We start from the raw sequence: 20,270 nt of genomic DNA, 5'->3' as shown, positions 1-20,270 counted from the left end.
GGCATCGCGTTCGCGAACTGCTGTTGGTACGCGTTGATCGGATTTCGCATTGTGATTATATTTATAGAAAGGATTGAAAAATTAGTCGACGTTGATGTTCTCTTCTCCGAGTATGCCAATAGTCAATGAATGTTATATTGACGAGTGTGTCTCTGGAGGTGGTAAATAAGCGTACGACGAAGAAGAAAGAGAATGAAGATTTTTACAATATGCTAGTGAGAATAATTTGTGATAAGGATTTACCAAAGAACGTATAGAGAATGCGTCGAGCGAAACAATGGCCAACATTTGTTTTTAGTTTTTTTTTTTAAGTTATTTTCTTCTTCAATCCATTAGTATCGATATTTTTTTCCTCGATGAAAGAAAAAAAAAAAAAACGTTCCGAATCTCTGTAGTAATCATAAAACAGCCAATTTATGTGTGTGATTTATATTCCATAAATATTCTTCCAAATCGGACCGGATATATAAAGAGGAAAGATTCAATGCATTACATTCGGCACTTTCGGTATTGCTATAAATGGAAATATTTATCCAAAAACTGTACCGTATAGTCAGATTGCAAATCACCGTGCAAATCTTTTATTTCGAGTGTATTTCGCAATTTAATATCCGTATTCTGCCGCAAATCTCATGCGATTCAATTACCATGGAAACCGAAATTGACTGAAACTATTCGAAATTTGTACCTAACTGTAACGAATTTCAATATCACTATTATTCTTCTAAACCTGTTCAAATCATCGACAATATACAACGAATTATCGCGTACCTATCACGTAAATGTGAAACAAAAAATAACGTGCGGCTTGAATGATTATCTCGATCGGAAACAAGCTTTGGAATGAAATTTATACGGTAAAAAAATAAGTGGGAGTTAAGAACAAAAAAAAAAAAAAAAAAAACTGAATTCAATTTTTCAATTACTTTGAGAATCGTGTAGATTTTCATAAAACTTTAACGATCGGCCAATGGTCACGACTTTCAATCGTCTTTAGAACCATTTCAACTCGTTTCAGTATAATGCTGTAATAAACCTCACATACTGGGAAAACGGAGTGAGCATTGATCTTTTCTTCTTATATCTCTCGATTAAATTACACTCACACATACACACACACGTACAGAAAAGTTTTAATTATACTCAGAGTAAAAAAATCGTTCTACAGTTACGTACGGGATCCTTTCCCGTGATAATGCACGACTCCCAGACGGTGTGTGCCGGTGCCTTTGAGACTCGAGTCCCCTTTTAATATCTTAGCAATAATCCGATCTTCGACTCACTTCCGAAGGGGTAAGTTTGTTTTTCATTATTTCCAACAAATATTTCGAACACTTTGCGTTAAGTAGCGTTAATTAAACCGTACGTCGAACTGGCGGAATTCTTTCATCCATATATTTAATCTATTTCCTTAATTTCAATCGTCATTAATTGCAGCAGGTATATTGATTGCAGACAATATCCTTTCGTTCGTTGATGTGTAAAGCGCGTAATCACACAGGTACAATAATAAAAGTAGTTATAGATTCAATTTTCGCGCCGTAATCCTGGGAGTCGTGTTCCACCTTGTTGTATCCTCTTTTTTTCTTGATCAATTTCTCCTTTTTTCTTGACGTTGAGAATAATAACGAAACGAAAAGTAAGAAAAATAAAAAAAAAAAAAAACGTTCTGTAACGATGAATATAAATTTGAGTAAATTTTCAAAGCGTCATAATAATGATAATAATAATGAATAATGAATAACGAATAATAATATTACCAATAATTTTAATAACAATTAATCATTATAATAATCATAATGACAAGTTGAATATGGGTGCTATTCTACTGGTGAGATTGTCCGGCTCATGAAGCATCCAGGCAGCCAACCCTCCAAATCGAAAGCATCTGCGTGCCAAATATTGAAAATCTCGTCGATCGTATTTTCAGGTTCCCTCCAGATACATAAACATAAAGGCTAGCCTGGTGCTCCGGTGTAACAATTTAGATTTAATCTAGAAGTTGCAAAGGTAAGCAAATAATAATAATAATAATAATACTAATAATAATAATAATGATAACAGTAATTGGTCCGTTGTCGGTTAAACGTATAAACATAATATGTCGAGCGATTCATATTATGAAACTACTATAAAATACATTAAACATCATATACACACAATATACCTATACGTATATACATATTGCAGTAAATAAACATAGGTATATGATGAATCTTACGTCGTAATATGATTCATGATTGGTTCACTGATTGATGGTGCGATGCAACGAATACATAATACTGGAAAAGTATATGTATATATGTATATATGTATATATTATATATGATATACATGTATATTTACACATAAGGAATGACGAACGATGAATAGAAAAATTATAAAATAATTTTTTGTTTCGTTTCGTTTTGTTATAGCTGTACCGGGACAATCTCTTGAAAATTGAAAATGAACCGCGCATGCGCGAGTTTTATCGGCTGTTCGCGCAGGCTGGCCATCCCGAGTTTTCAGCTGCCAAACTGTTTCTGACGGCGATGCAGTTGATACGAATTTTCGAGGTTAGAATCTCAAATAATCGAGGCAGTGACTCGGAAAGGTTTGGGCAGCATTTGTTATCGGGTCGGAAAGTCGATTATTCAACTAACGGTCGGAATTCAACGCTTATGCTCTTTGAAAATTCAAACGTACAAATTTTTAGTACGTTGGCCCGCCTGCATCGCAGACAAGAATATCGCTGCGGGAAGATTTGGCCGACCAATGAGATTGAATTATTTGACGCATGCGCGGTTGATTTTCAAGTTTCAAGAGATTCTCTCGGTATATATATATATCAGTATATACAATATACAATATTTAAATTTAGAAAAAAAATATGATTTTTGACATCAGATTAGTATGACTTATCTCGGTGACCTCTCTTCCTATTCGTTTGGTGAATTATAATGGAATCGATTGTTTTTTTACTTTACTACTATACGTCCGGATCGAACGTGTCTAACTGTTCGTCTATACCTATGTGTATGATCTGTCTGTCTTACCGTCCGGCAAATACGTTGGTTGTGAATGGACGGAGATTTTATTCCCTGACGGCTGGGCTGCTGATACGAAATTTAAAACGGTGAACCCAATATGGCGGATATTTATCCGAGAAATAAAATTATTCATATTTCGTGATAATATGTTTACAGAAACATTTTATTTTTTCTCATTTTTGGAATTTCCACTTCACATTCAACGTTTAAATCCAAAAATTGAAGATAGCGAAGCTCCGTGAAACATTTTTTACCCAAACTTTGTTTATTTCGGTTCGATATTTAAATTAAATTAAAATGTGTCATTTTCGACATCGGATTAGAATGATTTATCTTTGTTTTCTCTGCATCTATCTCTTTGGTTGTTTGTGGCCATTTTGATTGTTTTTTTTTTTTAAAGATTCAGCGATCGATGTAATTCCACAACGTCAATTTCATTAAGTGATGAATTTGACCGATATTCAGCAAGCCTCATTGCTGAGTCTATGTAACGAAGAAACGAAATAAGTATCTGACTAGAGTAATGAAAAGCCTCAAAACCAGACGTCAGGGAAGACACGGGCATTCAAAATGACGGTTGAAACTATATGGGGAATTTTACGAGTTTTCATCCAGCTTTGGACGATCGCTATTTCCAATTTTGTCAGAACTTTAGCATATGACTGTGCTTTCAAATAGTACAACCGCATGTATTTTCCTTTTCCGATGCCACGCATCGTTCCGAAGATGAAAGCTTTGAATATTAAACCTTAAATTTTCAAGCCACTTTTAGAAAACTGAACAAAATTGCAGTCGGCTTTATGCAAAATTTCAAAAACTTCAAGAGGTTGAAAAAAGTAAGCTTGGAAGTCACGAATTATTTACTCGTTACGACTCCATTTATCGTTGTAAATTTATCTACAAAAAATTACCGAACCTTTTGGTCAAAATGTCAAAGATTCTATCTTAAATTATCTGTAGTAGCTTCGAGTTTTCAAAACTGATCTTAAAAACGTAAAAAAAATAAATGAAGTTGTAATGGTACAAATAACTTTCTGCACTATCTTAAGAATTTTATAATTCTGCATAGAATTGAACGCACTTCTTTCAGATTTTTCGAAGTAGCTGAAAGATATAAAATTTACGGTGAATGATATGAACGAAAAAGAGAAATATTTATCATATTCTCAATTAAATTACCACAAGTTTGGGAACGCAGGCGAAGGTCCGAAGCTAGGTGAAAACGCTTGGAATTTCCAAAATACTCATACTCACACGCACATACGCATATATATGATAATGTTTATATATATATATATATATATATATATATATATATATGTATATATGCGTGTGCGATATATGTATAATAATATAAATCTACATCTTACATAAAATACAACACCAAGTAATATAAAAATATATAAATAATGATTTATCCAACAATATATTTACACACATACACACACATTATATGTATATATATATATTTAATGAATGTTCCTATATTTATACCGTAAGTAATATATAATTAGATGTACTATATGAATATTTGATGGTGATTTAAGGTTTTTACCAAAAAACAAAAAAAAAAAAAAATTGTGTCTCTTTAGAGCATATGTATAAGAACGAACTGCGGCTGTAAGAGTTTAAAAGCAAAAAAAAAAAAAAAAACAAACGAAAAGAACAAAAAAAAAAACAAAACGAAACAAATCGAAGGTAAAAAAAAAAAATACAACCCTAAAAATCACGATTATTAACCGTAAAAGTAAAGAGATAGAGGGACGAAAATTTGCGAATCGTAGATAATTATACTCGAAGTAAAATTCGATTCAGGTGCTGAAATATGAGTGAAAAAAAAAAAGAAACAAAGAAATTAGTGAAATTTAAAGAGAAATTAAATTAGAAAGAAAGAAAAAAAAATAAAATAAATAAAAATTCAAATAGAGAAGACAATTGGTATAAAGATGTATAGGGAAAATAGCGCAAGAGATAATTACGATAAAATGATCTACCTTGTTGAGGTTGGCGCAGGGCTGCAGAGCGAGAGGGTCTTCCTACATTGACTGAATGATCAGATGTGATATACGCGTAAGAAATAATTAACTGATATAATTATTCAATGTAATCGTAATTATGTGTTATTCAATATTTACTATATATAATAATATATATATATATATATAGTACGATTATGATACATATATACAAAAAGATTATTATAAACGAAGAAGAAGGCGCTGGAGAAAATGGAGAAGAAAAAATGTAATATCTGTAATATATGCAATATGCGCGCGCAGATACAACACAGGGTGATTATTTTCAACGCCAAGAATAACGAATTTCAAATTGGAAAAATTTGTTTTCCCATAACAGGTTTTCAACAATGTCTTGAAGTGTTTAAAATAACGTAAATTCTGACGGTGAGACGTGCCTGTAGTTTTGTTGTGTTTCAAATAATCTTGATTGCAATGATCACCGTGTGTCCATATATGATAATTATTAACGTGTGCGCGTATCTGATACTTTATGGATAATCGAAGATAAGATCATACGTGGTATAGTCTGTTTAAAAAACGTGTCAAGATTTATTTCATTCTAATGTTTTGTGAGGACAGTTTGCCGAAGATTTATGATCTTCCGTTAGGAACGATTTACTCGGCATTTCGGTTCAGGTCGAATATACCTGTTATAGTATATAAAAATTACGTCTGCGAGGTAAATTGTTATTAAACTTATAGTCTTACGCTTTTTCCTGTATAACATACGCTAGGTATTATATTATGGTTATGATAACAAGCGACAAGTAGGAGCGGCTCTGTGATTACAGCTTGGATTCATGCGGTTTTCTGTTCCAGCCAATTATAGGGACGAAGCGACCAGATTTCACACGTCGACTTTTTATTGGATAATATACTGCATACGCGACACTTACCGTGCATTAATTTTAAACTCGTCACGATAGATTCGATATTTTATTTCACAAGGAGTAAGTTCGAATATAAAGCGTCGAGTACATCGAGGATCGTCGTAGAATGATCAAAACCTAGATTACAGGATAATCGACGCGCGATTATCGACATCGAAAATATGGCCGCGTCGTATTTAATTTTAAAAGTTATTATTTACCGGATTTCTTTCCCCGTATAGATTTCGGGTGGCAAAATGAGAGTCTGGAAGCTTACACAAGGTTTTATTTACCTCAGTTTTCGTACAATTTACCGTAAACGATCAGCTGATCACTCTTCTCAGCGCCATATTGCTTAGTCACGCTTCTTTTTCCGTTCTCAGATATACGTTGATAGAATCTCACATGTTTCGTATTGCAACGCTGAAATACAATGACTGTAATATGAAGGTTCGAGAACGTGTATGGATTGAAATCTCGACTTGTAAAATCATCTCAACTCCGATAAATTTTTCGAATTAATCTAAATACGCACAGTGTCAACGCCATATGACAAAGTGCAAATGAGGCCTAAAATGTGATTTGAAAATAATGGTCAAGATTGTTCAAGAAACTTGAAGAAATATTGAAAAAAAAATAAGTTTACTTTTTGCAACTATGAACTAATTGAATGATCGAAACCAGCTAAACAGAACCTCGGTCCAACGTGATTGCCTTTTTTTTTTCTTTTTTTTTTTTTTTTTGCACATTCCAGGTAAAAAATTTGCAGACCGATTGATCCACGGTTGATTAACTTCCCTCATCTTCCGTAAATTTAAAGTTTCGCCAATTCTCTGGATCACGATTAAACTATCGTACGTGAAAATAACAACATCCTACTGCCGCAGTAGTAAAAGAATATCGAAAGACAAGCTCGCTGTGCACGTTGCAGCCTAAAGCAACGTCCGTCCCCGGCAAAATACCACAATAACGTTTGTATATCGAAGACGTATTTGTGGATATATATATACATATGTAATACGTTAATAGAGTAGATGATAGGGCCGTTTACGCGTTTCATGCAATAAATACGTTACATAGCTGTTTGCTCAATCCTCGGATATCCGTCGGTCCGTCCGTGCGGAACGTTGTTAATTTTAAGGTACGTAATACGTAGGGTAGAAACATTATTATTACTATTATTAATAATACTACTACCACTACTGCTATATAATTGTAGCTAACGAAATATTAGAGACAACGTGTTTGGAAGGTAGCGAGCCTTGTAAAAATTATTCTCAACCTGAAAAACCCCTAATATATGTAGCTTGATTATTGTGTAGGTAGACCGCAGGTAAACTATATGTTTTACATATAATTGTAACGTTTATTGTGTAATAGTCTACACGAACAACAGGTATATACGTATATACATACATATATATATATATATATATATATATATATATATATATATATATATATATATATATATATATATATATATACCATGTAGTATACATTATTCTTACTAGATCGATGGAATTTCTCCCCCTTTTCTCTAATCTCGATTTCGTCTCGATGTCTTCTTCGGTGTCTATTCAATTGTTATACATTATGTAGGATTTAATACGTAACACGAATATATATTACACTATACATATATATATATACAGATTTAATAACTAAACTTTACCTATCTGTGAATAATAATAATAATAATAATAATAATAATTTATTATTACAATTATTATTACAACCGATTGGTCATGATCGATCTATCGATATTACGTACGTAGATCAAAACAGTGTGATTGCAGGAAAACGATATATTATATGTATACATAATTACATATGCATATATATTCAACTATTATGTAAAGTATAAATATAACTGCGTATAAATATAGTGAAAGCACATCTTAAACCTGTGTTTATATACCGAATATAACAATGCGCGAAAGTGATTTAATTTAATGAAAGAAGACTAAGTAAAAGAAGAAAAAAAAAAAAGAAAAAGAGAGAAAAAGTAAAACGTGCAGACTTTTCGTACCTGATCACGTGCAGTTTGCAGTTGGTAATAATACGGTATAATAGACGCATGTAATACATATATTATACATATATATACAATATATAGTTCCTTGCGGGAAAAATTTATATTTATATCGATGTGGTGATATTTACCCACTGCATAGAAACAACGCCAAATATTGTTACCGTGAAACTTTTAATTTTATGTAATATATACATAATGTAAACAAACACATACAACGACTCGTCAGATTGTTAGGTATATATATATATATATATATATATACGTTAACGATGAATACTGCAATCACTCTGTCGACAAAAATCTCTGTGGCTGTACTATCATTGTTTACTACTAATTGTGATTATAACCATGTTTATTTTTAACAATATTACCATCATATGATTATACCCACACATTGTATAAATTATACACATGTATGAAAACACGCGTCAACGAATAAGTCGAGAAATATATATATATATATTGTGTATAATTAGACTGGTTGAAAAAATCGAAGGTGTTTTTTTTTTTTTTCTTTTTAATTTCACATGTTTAATAGTTGTAGGAATAGCAAATAAGACGCTTGTTGTAATTTATGCTCTTAATATTAATATTTAATGGTTCCCTGAACGCAATTTTCCAATTTCCATTCAATTAAGATGGGAAAATAATTCTAGTTATTATTGAATTTTGTAGCTCAGTAACGAGGCAATGTACATAAATATATTACTCTATACTCATTTTTGCAGGGAATTTAATGTTCTAAAAAAAAAAGTCTCTTATAATTTTTTGACAACTAAACTGTTTCAAACTGTTATTCAGGATTCAAGTTGAAATCACGTGAAAAGGGATTAACAGCGAAAATTTATATTTAAACCAATCGATATGGTGAAAGAAAATGTATTAATAATTTTTGGTACTCCGAGTATTTTCGCTAATTATTGACATTACGAACGTGACAATTAATTTCATTTTAAATGTACCTTTTTTTTTTAGCAAAAAATAAATTCGCTCAAACTGAAAATTAATTGAATGACATGATTTTGTAGCGGTTGGAATGCTTCACAAAAAAGAAACTCACAATATTTTGTTACAACTTTGGTATTTTCGCTGTTAATCGCGAAAACATTGAATTTTCATACGATTTCAACTTTATCCTTGAATAACTTTTCAAAGACTTTAATTATCAAAAAATTGTAAGAGAACTTTTTTGTGAAGCATTAAATTCCCTGCAAAAATCTATATCGCATATTTACGTACGTTGTCTCGTTACTCAGCGACAAAATTCATGAATAACTAAAATTATTTTGTCACGTTAATCGAAGAGAAAATGGAAAATCACTATCTAATCAGGAAACACTAAATATTAATATTAAGATAATAAGCATAAATTATAACAAGCGTCTTATTTCCTCTTCCTGCAACTGTTGAACATGTAACATTGAAAAAACAGTCGTTTTGTTTTTAACCAGTCTAGCGTATATGTTTGCATACATGTATAATCGAATCACATATAAGTAATACGAGTATAAAGCAAATGACATTACGTCGTAATACAATATTATTAAACTACTCATCGTACATGTATATAAATTTATTTACATTATATATATTATATTATGTATACATATATCTGAATATGGATGTTAGAAATATTTTTCAACGTGTACTAAATGTGATAATTGAATAATTGACAATGAGCAATGTAACTGTAACATAAATATTATTATATACATATATATATATATGTATGTATATATATATATATAAATTATATTATATTATATAACATTATATTATATTATTATCAATGTCTATTGTGCAACCTTAGACGTTATAGATTTTGCAATAGATTATACATGTTAGCTGTTAATTAATTAACTGTAACGCGGTGAGGGGAATAATTTCACCTAATTGAAATTGAACAACAATGCTATCTCAGATCTGTCCACAATATTATATACATACCGACACACGAATCCGTACATTAAATAGTACATACACTCAACTATTGCTCCAAGTTACTCTGTGCGGTAAGATGCTGCGTAAAATGAATGATTTATTTCCATGCAATGTAACAATCACGCGATATTATCACACCGAATCCGTTTCTGTACCTTTGATATTACAATCCGCGATGCTTGAGTCGCGTACGATTCAAAATCTATCAAAGTAAGCGCAGAAATACAAAACGAGAAAAAAAATAAATAAATAAATAAATAAATAAAAAATACCCAAAAATTACACAGAGAAGTGTGAAAAATTCAGCATCACTTTCAGAGGAAAGATTGCGGAAAAGATCTAGATAGATAGATACGTGCTATCAAAGAATTTGAAAGGTGAAAAAAAAAAGCACATTTACCACAAAAACATGGAAACGATGATTTAATGAAGAATTATTCGAGCTTGTTTAAAAACATTGCGCCTACAATTTGTTTCAAACGGTATATTTCAACGCAGCATTTTACCGCAATACGTTAATCTGTAATTAGCGCTATCAAAAATGAGAAAGAATTGAAAAAACGAAAAATAAAAAATAAAAATAAAAATTAAAAATAAAAAAAAAAAATCCAATCTTAACGAGAGTAAATATGATATAATATTAAACGAATTATCGCACCAGTAAGTCATATACATTATACATTACTTACAATAATATACAATTATACATAACCGATTGTTGTCTACGATAAATATATATATATATAATAATATGTTATTTTTCTAATTCAAATTTAATTGTTAATTGTTGATAACAAACACACATCGAATTTTAAAACGAACAATGCTATTTAGTTGCTGCTATTCAGTGTTGTATACATGAGATTATTGGTAATTCGAGTATTACGTACATACATACAGTATAAATCGAACGAACATCTACAATCTATATTATGAATGTACATAGACATACATGTATGGATGGTACGTATCTTAAGCAGTTGGTCATTGGCACTGACGTGCGGTATAATTCAAATTGGACAGTTAATAAACGATCTTGTTATAACTCAAATTACCAAATTATCGTCGCTGCATTAAAATATTGTGCATTGAGCCATAAATAGTCGTATATATAAATAACGATATTTATAATATACTTGGATAATACGGCACAACGATTAACTCAATAATGCCCCCACGGATTGAAACAGTGAGTTTCGATTATTTTTCCACACAATGTGTGAAATTAACGTTGATTATCATTATCATCCTCCATGGAATAATTTGTGGATTTTCCTTTGATACGATGGATTTTCGAAAAGAAATAACGAAAATTACGTCATCGACGAATTCTTTATAATTGTGTATTTTTCATTATATTAGGCATAATGTGATACAGGCGAGGATGCATACTTACAACTTTGTTATATTAAATTATACGAGCGATGTGCCGAAGAATTTGCATTGTAGGCAGAGGCTGCAGTTAATAACTCGGCTTATTGTGATAGCTGGATTCGCAGCGTGTTAATAGAAATTGTAGAAGGAAATTGAAGACTAATTGGGAAAGATAATTCAACGAAACGAAGGTGAAAGACTTTTACGATCGTCTAATCGTTGGTATCGTGGGTTGCATCAATTTGAATAAGACGAAAGAAACCGAAACGTCTGGAGCCGTAATTATTGGTTTTAAACGACATTACTTACGATTTTTGTTTTCAACATTTTTATGCTCGTACAGACGAAACTCGGCAAATATTTCTATTGCCTTGGCTTGCATTGTGTTATAAAATTCATAGAGCGTAAAAATATCTTCAGCGAATTAACATAACTTCCGATAGTGATTACCGATTAAAAACAATTGAGATGTTGATTTGATAACCGCAGACAAGATCTCTTGCCCAAAATTCACCCTACATATTATATGGTGTGTACAATTATGTATATGGTTATTTATAGGCGTATAAAAGGCGTGTGATTTTTCTGTAAACTCGTTAAATGTAACACTGTATATTAGAAATACGATATGTTACCCCCGTGAAAATTGATTGTACCCGTGTATGTAAAGGCATGTATCGCACAAGGAAATGCATGCGATCATCGCGATGCTGTCACGGTACACATATTCAATGCTGTATTTGAGATTTCCTCAATTGTTGTTATAGTTATACAGTTATTCAACGTCAATATATTAGTGATATCTGATTGTGTATTTGTTGTATTATGAATTACGTAAGAGCGAGTATTATATTGTTTTTTTTTTTAAATTTTTTTTTAGTTTTTTTCGCTTCACCAAACGCAACGTCTTATAACATGAATATTCCTCTCTCACGCTCAAAGGTATTGTTACGATACAATTATGATTAATCTCCGATTGGTGATAAATTTACACAAACTAAAGAGTATAAAAAAAAAAAAAAAAAAGAAACAGAATAAAATCAAGAAAAACGAAGAAGCGAAATAACAGCAAAAAAAAAAAAAAAAAATCAAGGCTAATTTCTTAATTTTGAATTGAAGTTCAATTATAATTATACAATAATATTATACATCATATACCGTATGTTTAATTTTGATAATAAACTATTTTTCTACACGTTTTAAAAAGATATTTAAAAGGTAAAAAAAAAAAAAAAGAAAAAGAAAAAAAAAACCCAACAAACGAACGCCGCGACGCTTTAATCGATAGTATAAATTGTAATATCATTTTCATTTAATTCAATCGATAAGTAGCCGATACAATTTTTGATAGTAATTCGAATCGTGATCGTACGCGCACGCACACACACACACACACATATATATATATACATATATATACATTATAATTACTAAGTGTGTCGTTATTATCTCTTACATCTATATATCGTATGTAAATTTATTCGTCTAGTAATGCAGATTATACAGCATTGAAATAACTGCCTTGGTAGTTGAAGCGTATATTGCACGTTAAATTATAGTGCAGGACTGTGATGTGATAAGAGTTTAGACTGCGTTCTATGTACCGTGCAAGGCTGAGGAGGGAATTTTCGTGAGATTTATACTACACGTGTAATACTATAATAATGTAATGGTTCGAGTATACAATGAAGTCTGCGGATACCTAAGCATAAACCACGTATTAAGTAATATCTAAGGATAATTGATTGTTTACTATTATCATCTCGTAACGTTTTAAACATGTGAGTCAGTGTCGTGTTTGCGAGCAAACGCAGTTTGCTCCTTGGTGTTGTGGGTATATTCGTTCCTAGCAACTGATTGTATATGGCGATTACTATCTCACTCATAACATTGCATTGATCTACTTTTACTCTACCTACTCATCTCCTACGATAAATGAATAAATACATAAATAAATAAATAAATAAATACATTCTGTCCAACTACGCAAGTTCTCGTATCGTCCTAATTACTCTCAACCCGAACTGTACATTTTTAAAGGATAAAATTCGCTTTTTGTGTAGTAAATTTGTGCAACAAAATGGACTGCTGGCGGCTTGCACAATACTGAAGAAACCATCGGTCTGGGCACAGTATTGACTGCAGATATTCAAAGGTATTTCAGCATCCTTACGTTATCGTTTAAAACTATGCCATAGTACGAAAATGTGACACCGGTTCAGGAGATCGTCGATTTTTTCTTCTACTGTATAGCGACCGTTGCGATAATGTGATTGTTGAATAACAACTGAAAAAATTTTGGGTCTCACATTGAAACTATATAGATGAGTGGCAAATGCATTACTTTATTACACTTCTTTTCAACTTATATAGACGTACAATATTGTCCGTGATATAATTATATTACAATTTATTGATATTTTTATTAATGCCAATTACGTTTATCTACATATAGTACTGAAACGTAATTCGTTAAAAGAAAGTCATGGTACCGTGTTAAATATACACTATTTAACTATTTTGTCATGAAATGTAAAGAAATTTAATACTACTTGCCAATAATTAATGTTAGCCGAAAATTAGGAGGAAAGAATTGGTATAGATATCATTGTACAAAATTGGGCTAGTTAGATCAAGGAAATATTTTTACTCAAATTTAAATCAAAGCTACACAATCACAATCACAATCAAATGCACGCACACCCATACTCTAGATCACAATTTGAGAAAATTTCAGAAGAAGTTGGTCTATACAGAAAAATTCTTATAAAAATTAGGTATCATACGTATAACTATATGTTGTGTAAATTCTCGCAATTTTTGCTCAAAATATATGTCTGCATATCGTGAGGACATAAAACGAATATCTAGGGAAGAAACTGCATTGTCGCAACATTTTGAAATGCCACAATGAGTCATCGCTACATGCTACAAGATTTATAGATAACGAGCAATCAGAATGTCTTCTAGCAAAGTTTTTAAGCAAGCAGCTTCGCGAGTAATATGTCTCGTTGCACAAGATTTAAGACTGTAGTTAAACAATCGTCAGGCAACTCATAGACTGTATTTGCAAGAAAGTCTTAATAACGGTTTAATTTCAACCATTTCTCGGTTGCAAGCCGAAGAATGTAGGCAGGAAAAGCACCAAATGACGAAAGGCATTCATTCACACCACGTCCAGAATGTTCATATAATTGAGATTACGTACAGTCTACAGGGTTTCGAATAATGTAAGTATAATTATCCACAATCGATCACAGCTAATTTAGAACAAACGCATCAGGTTCCAATTCAAATTATTAAGATTCGGTTAGATAAGGAATTCTCTAGAATTTTGTAAATGTTTTCCCACATGCATATAAACAAACTCTGTATATAAAATTTAGAGTAATTGTCTGCGCCTTAAAAGACTGTTATCAAATTTTAACAGGAATTGTTCGAATCTTAAAATGAAAATTAAATACGACATTCGGCTCTTGGCAACTTCATATAACAGCTGTCATTTTTTGTTTCATGTTTTTTTTTTTTTGTCATTTTCTTATCTTAATATACATATTCTTAATTCAATAGAGCTACCTAATGTTCAATTGATTTTCTACGATCATTTTCATGAGTAGCGTGTAAAAAATCAAATAAACAAAAATTATTATTAAATAAGTCCGCTACAGGGGTGGAATTGAGAAAATCCATTAAAATTAGTTTAAAAATCTACGCACCAACCTAACAGCGGAAGCGTAAAGTGTATCAGCTATTGATCGGTTCACTGGTATATAGTGATGCAAATCTCATATAACGGACAAATAGAGAATACGAGTAAAAAATTAAAACAGACAATATTATCTATGAACTAAATACTGTTCGATAGTTTAGATATATAAAGTATCCAATTGCATGGAACGTTTTCGAAATTTACAAGTCGACGAAACTGGCAATAGTAACAATAATATTAATAATAATATTAGTGGGTATGTATTAAAAAGATTGAATAATTTTTGAAACATGAGCACAAGGTAACCAACATGGCTTATGCCCAAGGTATAATCCTTGATGAAATTAAAAAACCTACAAACTATTCATATAAATTTCTCTTCAATTGAGTTATTTGATCATTACAATACTTATCATGTTTCAGATCCCATTACAGTCGAACTTTTAGCTCGTCCATTCGTTGCATTATTCTCCGTCTCATTTCTTTGTATCTGAAAAAGATAAGCAAGTGAACAATATGAACTATTTCTGATTTCTTAATTTTTAAGTACAACGACATTGTACTCGGTACTCATCCTTGATTTAAATATTAGACGAAAAGAGTTTGATTTTCGGGGCAACGCAAATATGCTCACTTTTCTTTCAGGAGAGCTATTTGGCGGTCCTCTTCATAATGATACCGTTGTAAAATGCCTGAACACTCAGCGGCGGAGAGATTCAAAAACTGCGCGACGTCGGAACTGATTTCCGGAGTTGAGAAACGATCGACAAGAAAGAGCCGAGCAACGGTCTCATGGGGTCCCAGTACCACCCTCGTTTCCAGCGGATATTCGTCGTCCCTCAATCTTCGCTGTTCTGAAATTTTGTATTTCACGATATGGGTTTGCCAAATGTGTAATAATTCGTGAACAGGTATTTTTTATCCCTTACCGCCGTTGTCACGAACGACGAATAGTGCAAAATTGCCCGGTTTAGCGTCCACTTTGTACTTGTCGAGCATCAAATTTATAACCTCTTGAGTGCTAACCAGACTTGTCACCCAAACAGACATTTGTGATCCATGCGGTGGCGTAAAAAAACTCGTTTCTCGATTGTAGAAGTGACCATTGATTGAACATCGCCTCCTTAACCGACTACGTGACTGACGTCTTCCACCTGGTCGACGTCTTATGGCAGTCGATCCCGGCTTACGCCGCAAAACAACTCCGTCCAGCTGAAAAATACTCAAGAATTCATTGGCTCTGTTGACCGGTCGATCGTATCTTATCTCCATCTATATTCCTATCAATTAAATTGCTCGCAAGTAGGAGTAAGCCTTTTGAAAGATACTCACTTCCAACCCACTGTCGGTCGACATTGTCATGTTATCGTCGTCGCGAAAATGAAGAGAATTCACTGAATCAGTGTCACTGTCCGTGCGATGTCTCTGCAAGCAATCAGGACCGGACATCGAACGATTCAAACCCTTTTCGATCCAGCTATCATCATTGCTCAAAGTTCTGTTACTGGCACCCATATTCTTCTCTAAACTATCAAAGTACTCGACACGACGAAGGGTCCCATTTCTGTTCGGTGTTCCTTGATAGTTTGGCGTGTCTGTACTAGATGAACTATCCATACTATGCGTTGGTGTGCTGGTTATACTGCTGTCATTGTCGACGATATGTTTCACAGCTTGTTGAGACAGATTACTCGATTCAACATTTTCTACATGTCCTTCAACGGTAGAGTGAACTTTCACCTCAGACGAATCTGCACCGGGTTGAGAGCTAATTGATGGCAAGCCAACTGGCATAGTTTGATACAGCTTGTTGCCCTCCTCTACCTTCCTCTCCACCTGAAAATCGAGTGAGTACATGCGTTTAGTCGGTAAACACATTTTTGTATTACGTATATTATACATTTCATGGGTCAAAAGCATTCTTTTTACGGTCAAGATTTATCTCTAATTCACGCTTATAATTACGAGATATTTAATACCTGAAGAAGTTCATCTAGTTCATCCCACTCCATATTTTTGACGTCGAGTTTCATCGGAAGTGTAAGACTTTTCGGGTGATCGGGAGATACTGGAACTGAGTTTGGTTCACTTTCAGTTTCAGTCTCAGGTGGGGAGCTATCCTTCGACGTGGCATCTACTTGGTCGTCATCTCCTCCATCCTGAAAAAGAACTCAAACGTTAATTTTTGATTTAGTTTTGGTTATTCTGGATTACTTTTATACATTTTTCAGACCTCTGAAACACTCTGTCTACAAGAATTTCGATTTCTTGCAGTGACAACTGTGCGCTGATCATCATCTTCTTTAAGGTGGATAACGCCTCGAACTCCCCAATGAATTCTCAGTGCACCTTCCAGTATTAATCTGCCATTTACCTGAGTTGAAAAAGAATCAATCATCTGTTTTGGCATACTTACGAAGGTAGGAAAAAAAAAATGTGTATTCAAAGAATTTTCACAAACCTCACGACTTCTGATCCCACCACTTTTACCCTCATAATACTGATTGAACAACTTCAACTTTGATTCTAAATGAGACCTAAATGTGAAAATGAACTATTTAGATACAAGGAAAAATCATAATACAATTTATTGATTAATGTGGATTGCGGTTTCCCACATTCAGAAAAAAAAAAACATACAGAACTCAGCTTATCACATGACAATCTACAAAACAAAAAGGACAAGTAATGGTATGAGTAAAAAGTCCATGAAACTTTAATTTCTCAAGAAACAAGTACAATCTACATCATTTATAATCTCTAGTCGCTTTCAGAGGAATACTACTATAGAATTATTTTTATTCACAGACTGAATTTTTTTTTCGTTTTTTCTAAACTGTATCTTTCACAATTGCGTTAAGCCGTTACAGGAAAACGTATTCTATGATGTGAAATTTATCATACAATTGGCATAAGATAAAAATTCTTCGAGTCAATCACACAGTGTGAATTAATGGTAAGTTTACTCAAATTATACATCTGCGAATATCTAAATACTTTGTTTCAATTGTTTTACCCAAATATTCCATGAGCAGACACACAACTCATAATATCAATGAAATTGAAATTAATAATGTTATTATTGGAATGAAACATAGAAAAAAATTATCTGTTTTGCAATTTTGCAATAACTTTAAAGGAGTTAAATTTTCAAAACACCAGCATATCTTGCTCAGTAGTACAGTGAATTACAGACAATTTAAAATTTGCGAAATAATGGTTTTCCTAAGCAGGCTAAATTGTTACCATAATGTTACTAACTTCAAAATGATTAATACTGTCATTCTGAAGATTTTTTATCATACACTTATGTTCTTTGCTGACTTGTTTCATATCAAATTCCCTTTTAACACATGAAAAAAGTTTTCATTTCAAAACACTTGGAGTTTCTTCGTGAATTCTAAAGCTTTCTGCTCTTAATTAACTCCATCTCAACAAAGTTTTTTATTCAAATAAAAATGGAATAATTTTATAATTTGAGACTCTAATCTAGAATCGCTTAACAGAGTATATTTTACCTGGGCAACGTTGATCGAGATTCTTTCTTCCCAAAGCTTGTATGAGATTCCACTCTTGTGCCGTGTCCGAATAACTGGGGCCCAAAGAGAGCCCCGTAACAGGGTACATGACAGTAAGGAACTCCTTTATGCTGAAATGCAGAAAGAACGGGAACGTAATGAGGATATTTTTTTGTTCAACTGCAAATATTCCAGCATGAAAAACTTATTGTCACCTCAGCATGCTGTCCAGGATTTAATCGTTTGCCACATTCTTCGCACCGTAAACATTCTGGATGCCAGTCGTAACCCAAAGATTGTTTCCGCTCGGCTGGAAGATCATACAATATGAAAAGAAAAGAGAAGAAAAAACTAAGGAAAAAAACAATCCTCATCACTATATGGAATAGACATAACCTAAAACAAAGTGCAATGACCTGCCACTTACTACCTTGAATTGTAAATGAGACCCTGCTGTGCATCAGAAGAATATTTACAAACTACCAGAAAAATGTGTGAAATCAGGTTTGTTATGTTTCTTTTCTTCATACTCTATGACTTATAGATGTGGAAAGAGTGAGGAAACGAAACTCTGGAGTTTGTCTACTCAAGTGACAGAGTGTAAGAAATAAAAAAAAAAAATAAAAAAAACTGGTGAATATTCGCGTTTGCATTTTTTATGTGTATATTTACCGAAGTAGACAGGTTTTCCACATTTGTGACACTTCCACATGTTGATAATCGCAGTTAACAACGGTAAAAATTGTTCATCAAGATATACCACTGATATTTTACTGCATTTTGTTTACAAAATTACATACAGACCAGAGTCGAGCCTGCATCTGAAATGACACGCGGTACGTCACTGCACTGTTGTCCTCCCATTTGCGCATGCGCACGCAACTCGAATGCTGCGCGGCCCACGCGCAGCCATTTCTCATTAAATATCCGTGGACGATATCTTCAGTCAACGCCACTGAAGTCGACGCAACCAGGTGAGTATACCGAGAAAATCTCTTGAAAGTTGAAAATCAACTGCGCTTGCGCGAGTCTTGTCGGCTCTTCATTCAGGCTGGCCATCCCGAGCATGGAGACTAGAGTAAGTCTCCATGATCCCGAGTTTCAATTGTCAAACTATTTCTGTTGGCGGTATACTTTGTACGAATTTTCGAGGTTAGAATCTTAAATAATTGAGGTAGTGACTCGGAAAGGTTGAGGTAGCATTTGTTATTGAGTTGGAAAGTTTATTCTTTAAAGAACGGTTGGAATTTGATGCTTATGCTTTTCGAAAATTCATCCGTACACATTTTGTGCACGCTGATCCATTGACTGAAGAATATAAAGACGGATATCCCTGGTTAAATTTTTGTGACCAGTTTTCGTCGGGTGTTGACTGAAGAATATAGACTGTTGCCCTGATGGGCTTTGGTGTGAAAAACGAAAATCGTTGTGCGCTTGCGTCCCCTGAGATGGTCCAACGGTAGAGTTGAGAACTTATTGCAGAACATCAGAGTTACCGATTTCGACATGATGCTGGCTGCATTCACCTTCCGAGTAACACAGTCTTCCCAATGGTAAACCCAAGCCGGCGATACAAGAAGTTAATAATGAGAATAAATTTCTTCCAAAATTCGTAGCAAAACAGTGATTTAATTAAAGTATAGGTACCTGAGAGAGGAATGTATACATGGATCATAAATAACAATAGATCAGATGTAATAATCATGCAGAGACCAAAAAATACATATGTATATGCGGTCCATGTACGATATTAATATAGGTATATGATCCA

General features: G+C 32.9%; 2 protein-coding genes across 3 annotated transcripts in view; one reads left to right on the top strand and one right to left on the bottom strand.

Moving 5' to 3' along the window:
• The window catches only part of LOC107226367 (protein bric-a-brac 1), an 80,363-nt gene extending 74,322 nt beyond the window's left edge, over positions 1–6,041 (top strand). Inside the window, exon 6 of the mRNA XM_046739105.1 lies at positions 6,035–6,041. The gene's annotated coding sequence lies outside the window, so the exon portion shown is untranslated. The remainder of the gene's footprint in view (positions 1–6,034) is intronic.
• Positions 6,042–13,597: 7,556 nt separating this feature from the next.
• LOC107216678 (ras association domain-containing protein 4) lies at positions 13,598–19,386 on the bottom strand. 2 transcript variants are annotated; one of them, XM_015653937.2, is made up of 10 exons: positions 19,172–19,386; positions 18,715–18,809; positions 18,500–18,630; positions 17,443–17,518; positions 17,215–17,355; positions 16,961–17,140; positions 16,314–16,817; positions 15,911–16,193; positions 15,616–15,835; positions 13,598–15,471 (listed from the first exon to the last, which is right to left on the bottom strand). In XM_015653937.2, exons 1-10 carry the CDS (start codon positions 19,209–19,211, stop codon positions 15,411–15,413), a joined length of 1,731 nt encoding a protein of 576 aa, XP_015509423.1. In that variant the 5' UTR covers positions 19,212–19,386; the 3' UTR covers positions 13,598–15,410. The 2 variants fall into 2 exon arrangements, with proteins under 2 accessions (XP_015509423.1, XP_046595064.1); XM_046739108.1 differs by lacking the exon at positions 19,172–19,386 and adding an exon at positions 18,930–19,083.
• Positions 19,387–20,270: the final 884 nt, after the last annotated feature.

Source organism: Neodiprion lecontei, chromosome 4 (assembly GCF_021901455.1).
Source record: "Neodiprion lecontei isolate iyNeoLeco1 chromosome 4, iyNeoLeco1.1, whole genome shotgun sequence".
In the NCBI taxonomy this organism is placed as follows: Eukaryota; Metazoa; Arthropoda; class Insecta; order Hymenoptera; family Diprionidae; genus Neodiprion; species Neodiprion lecontei.
This window is presented reverse-complemented; position numbering and strand designations above follow the sequence as displayed.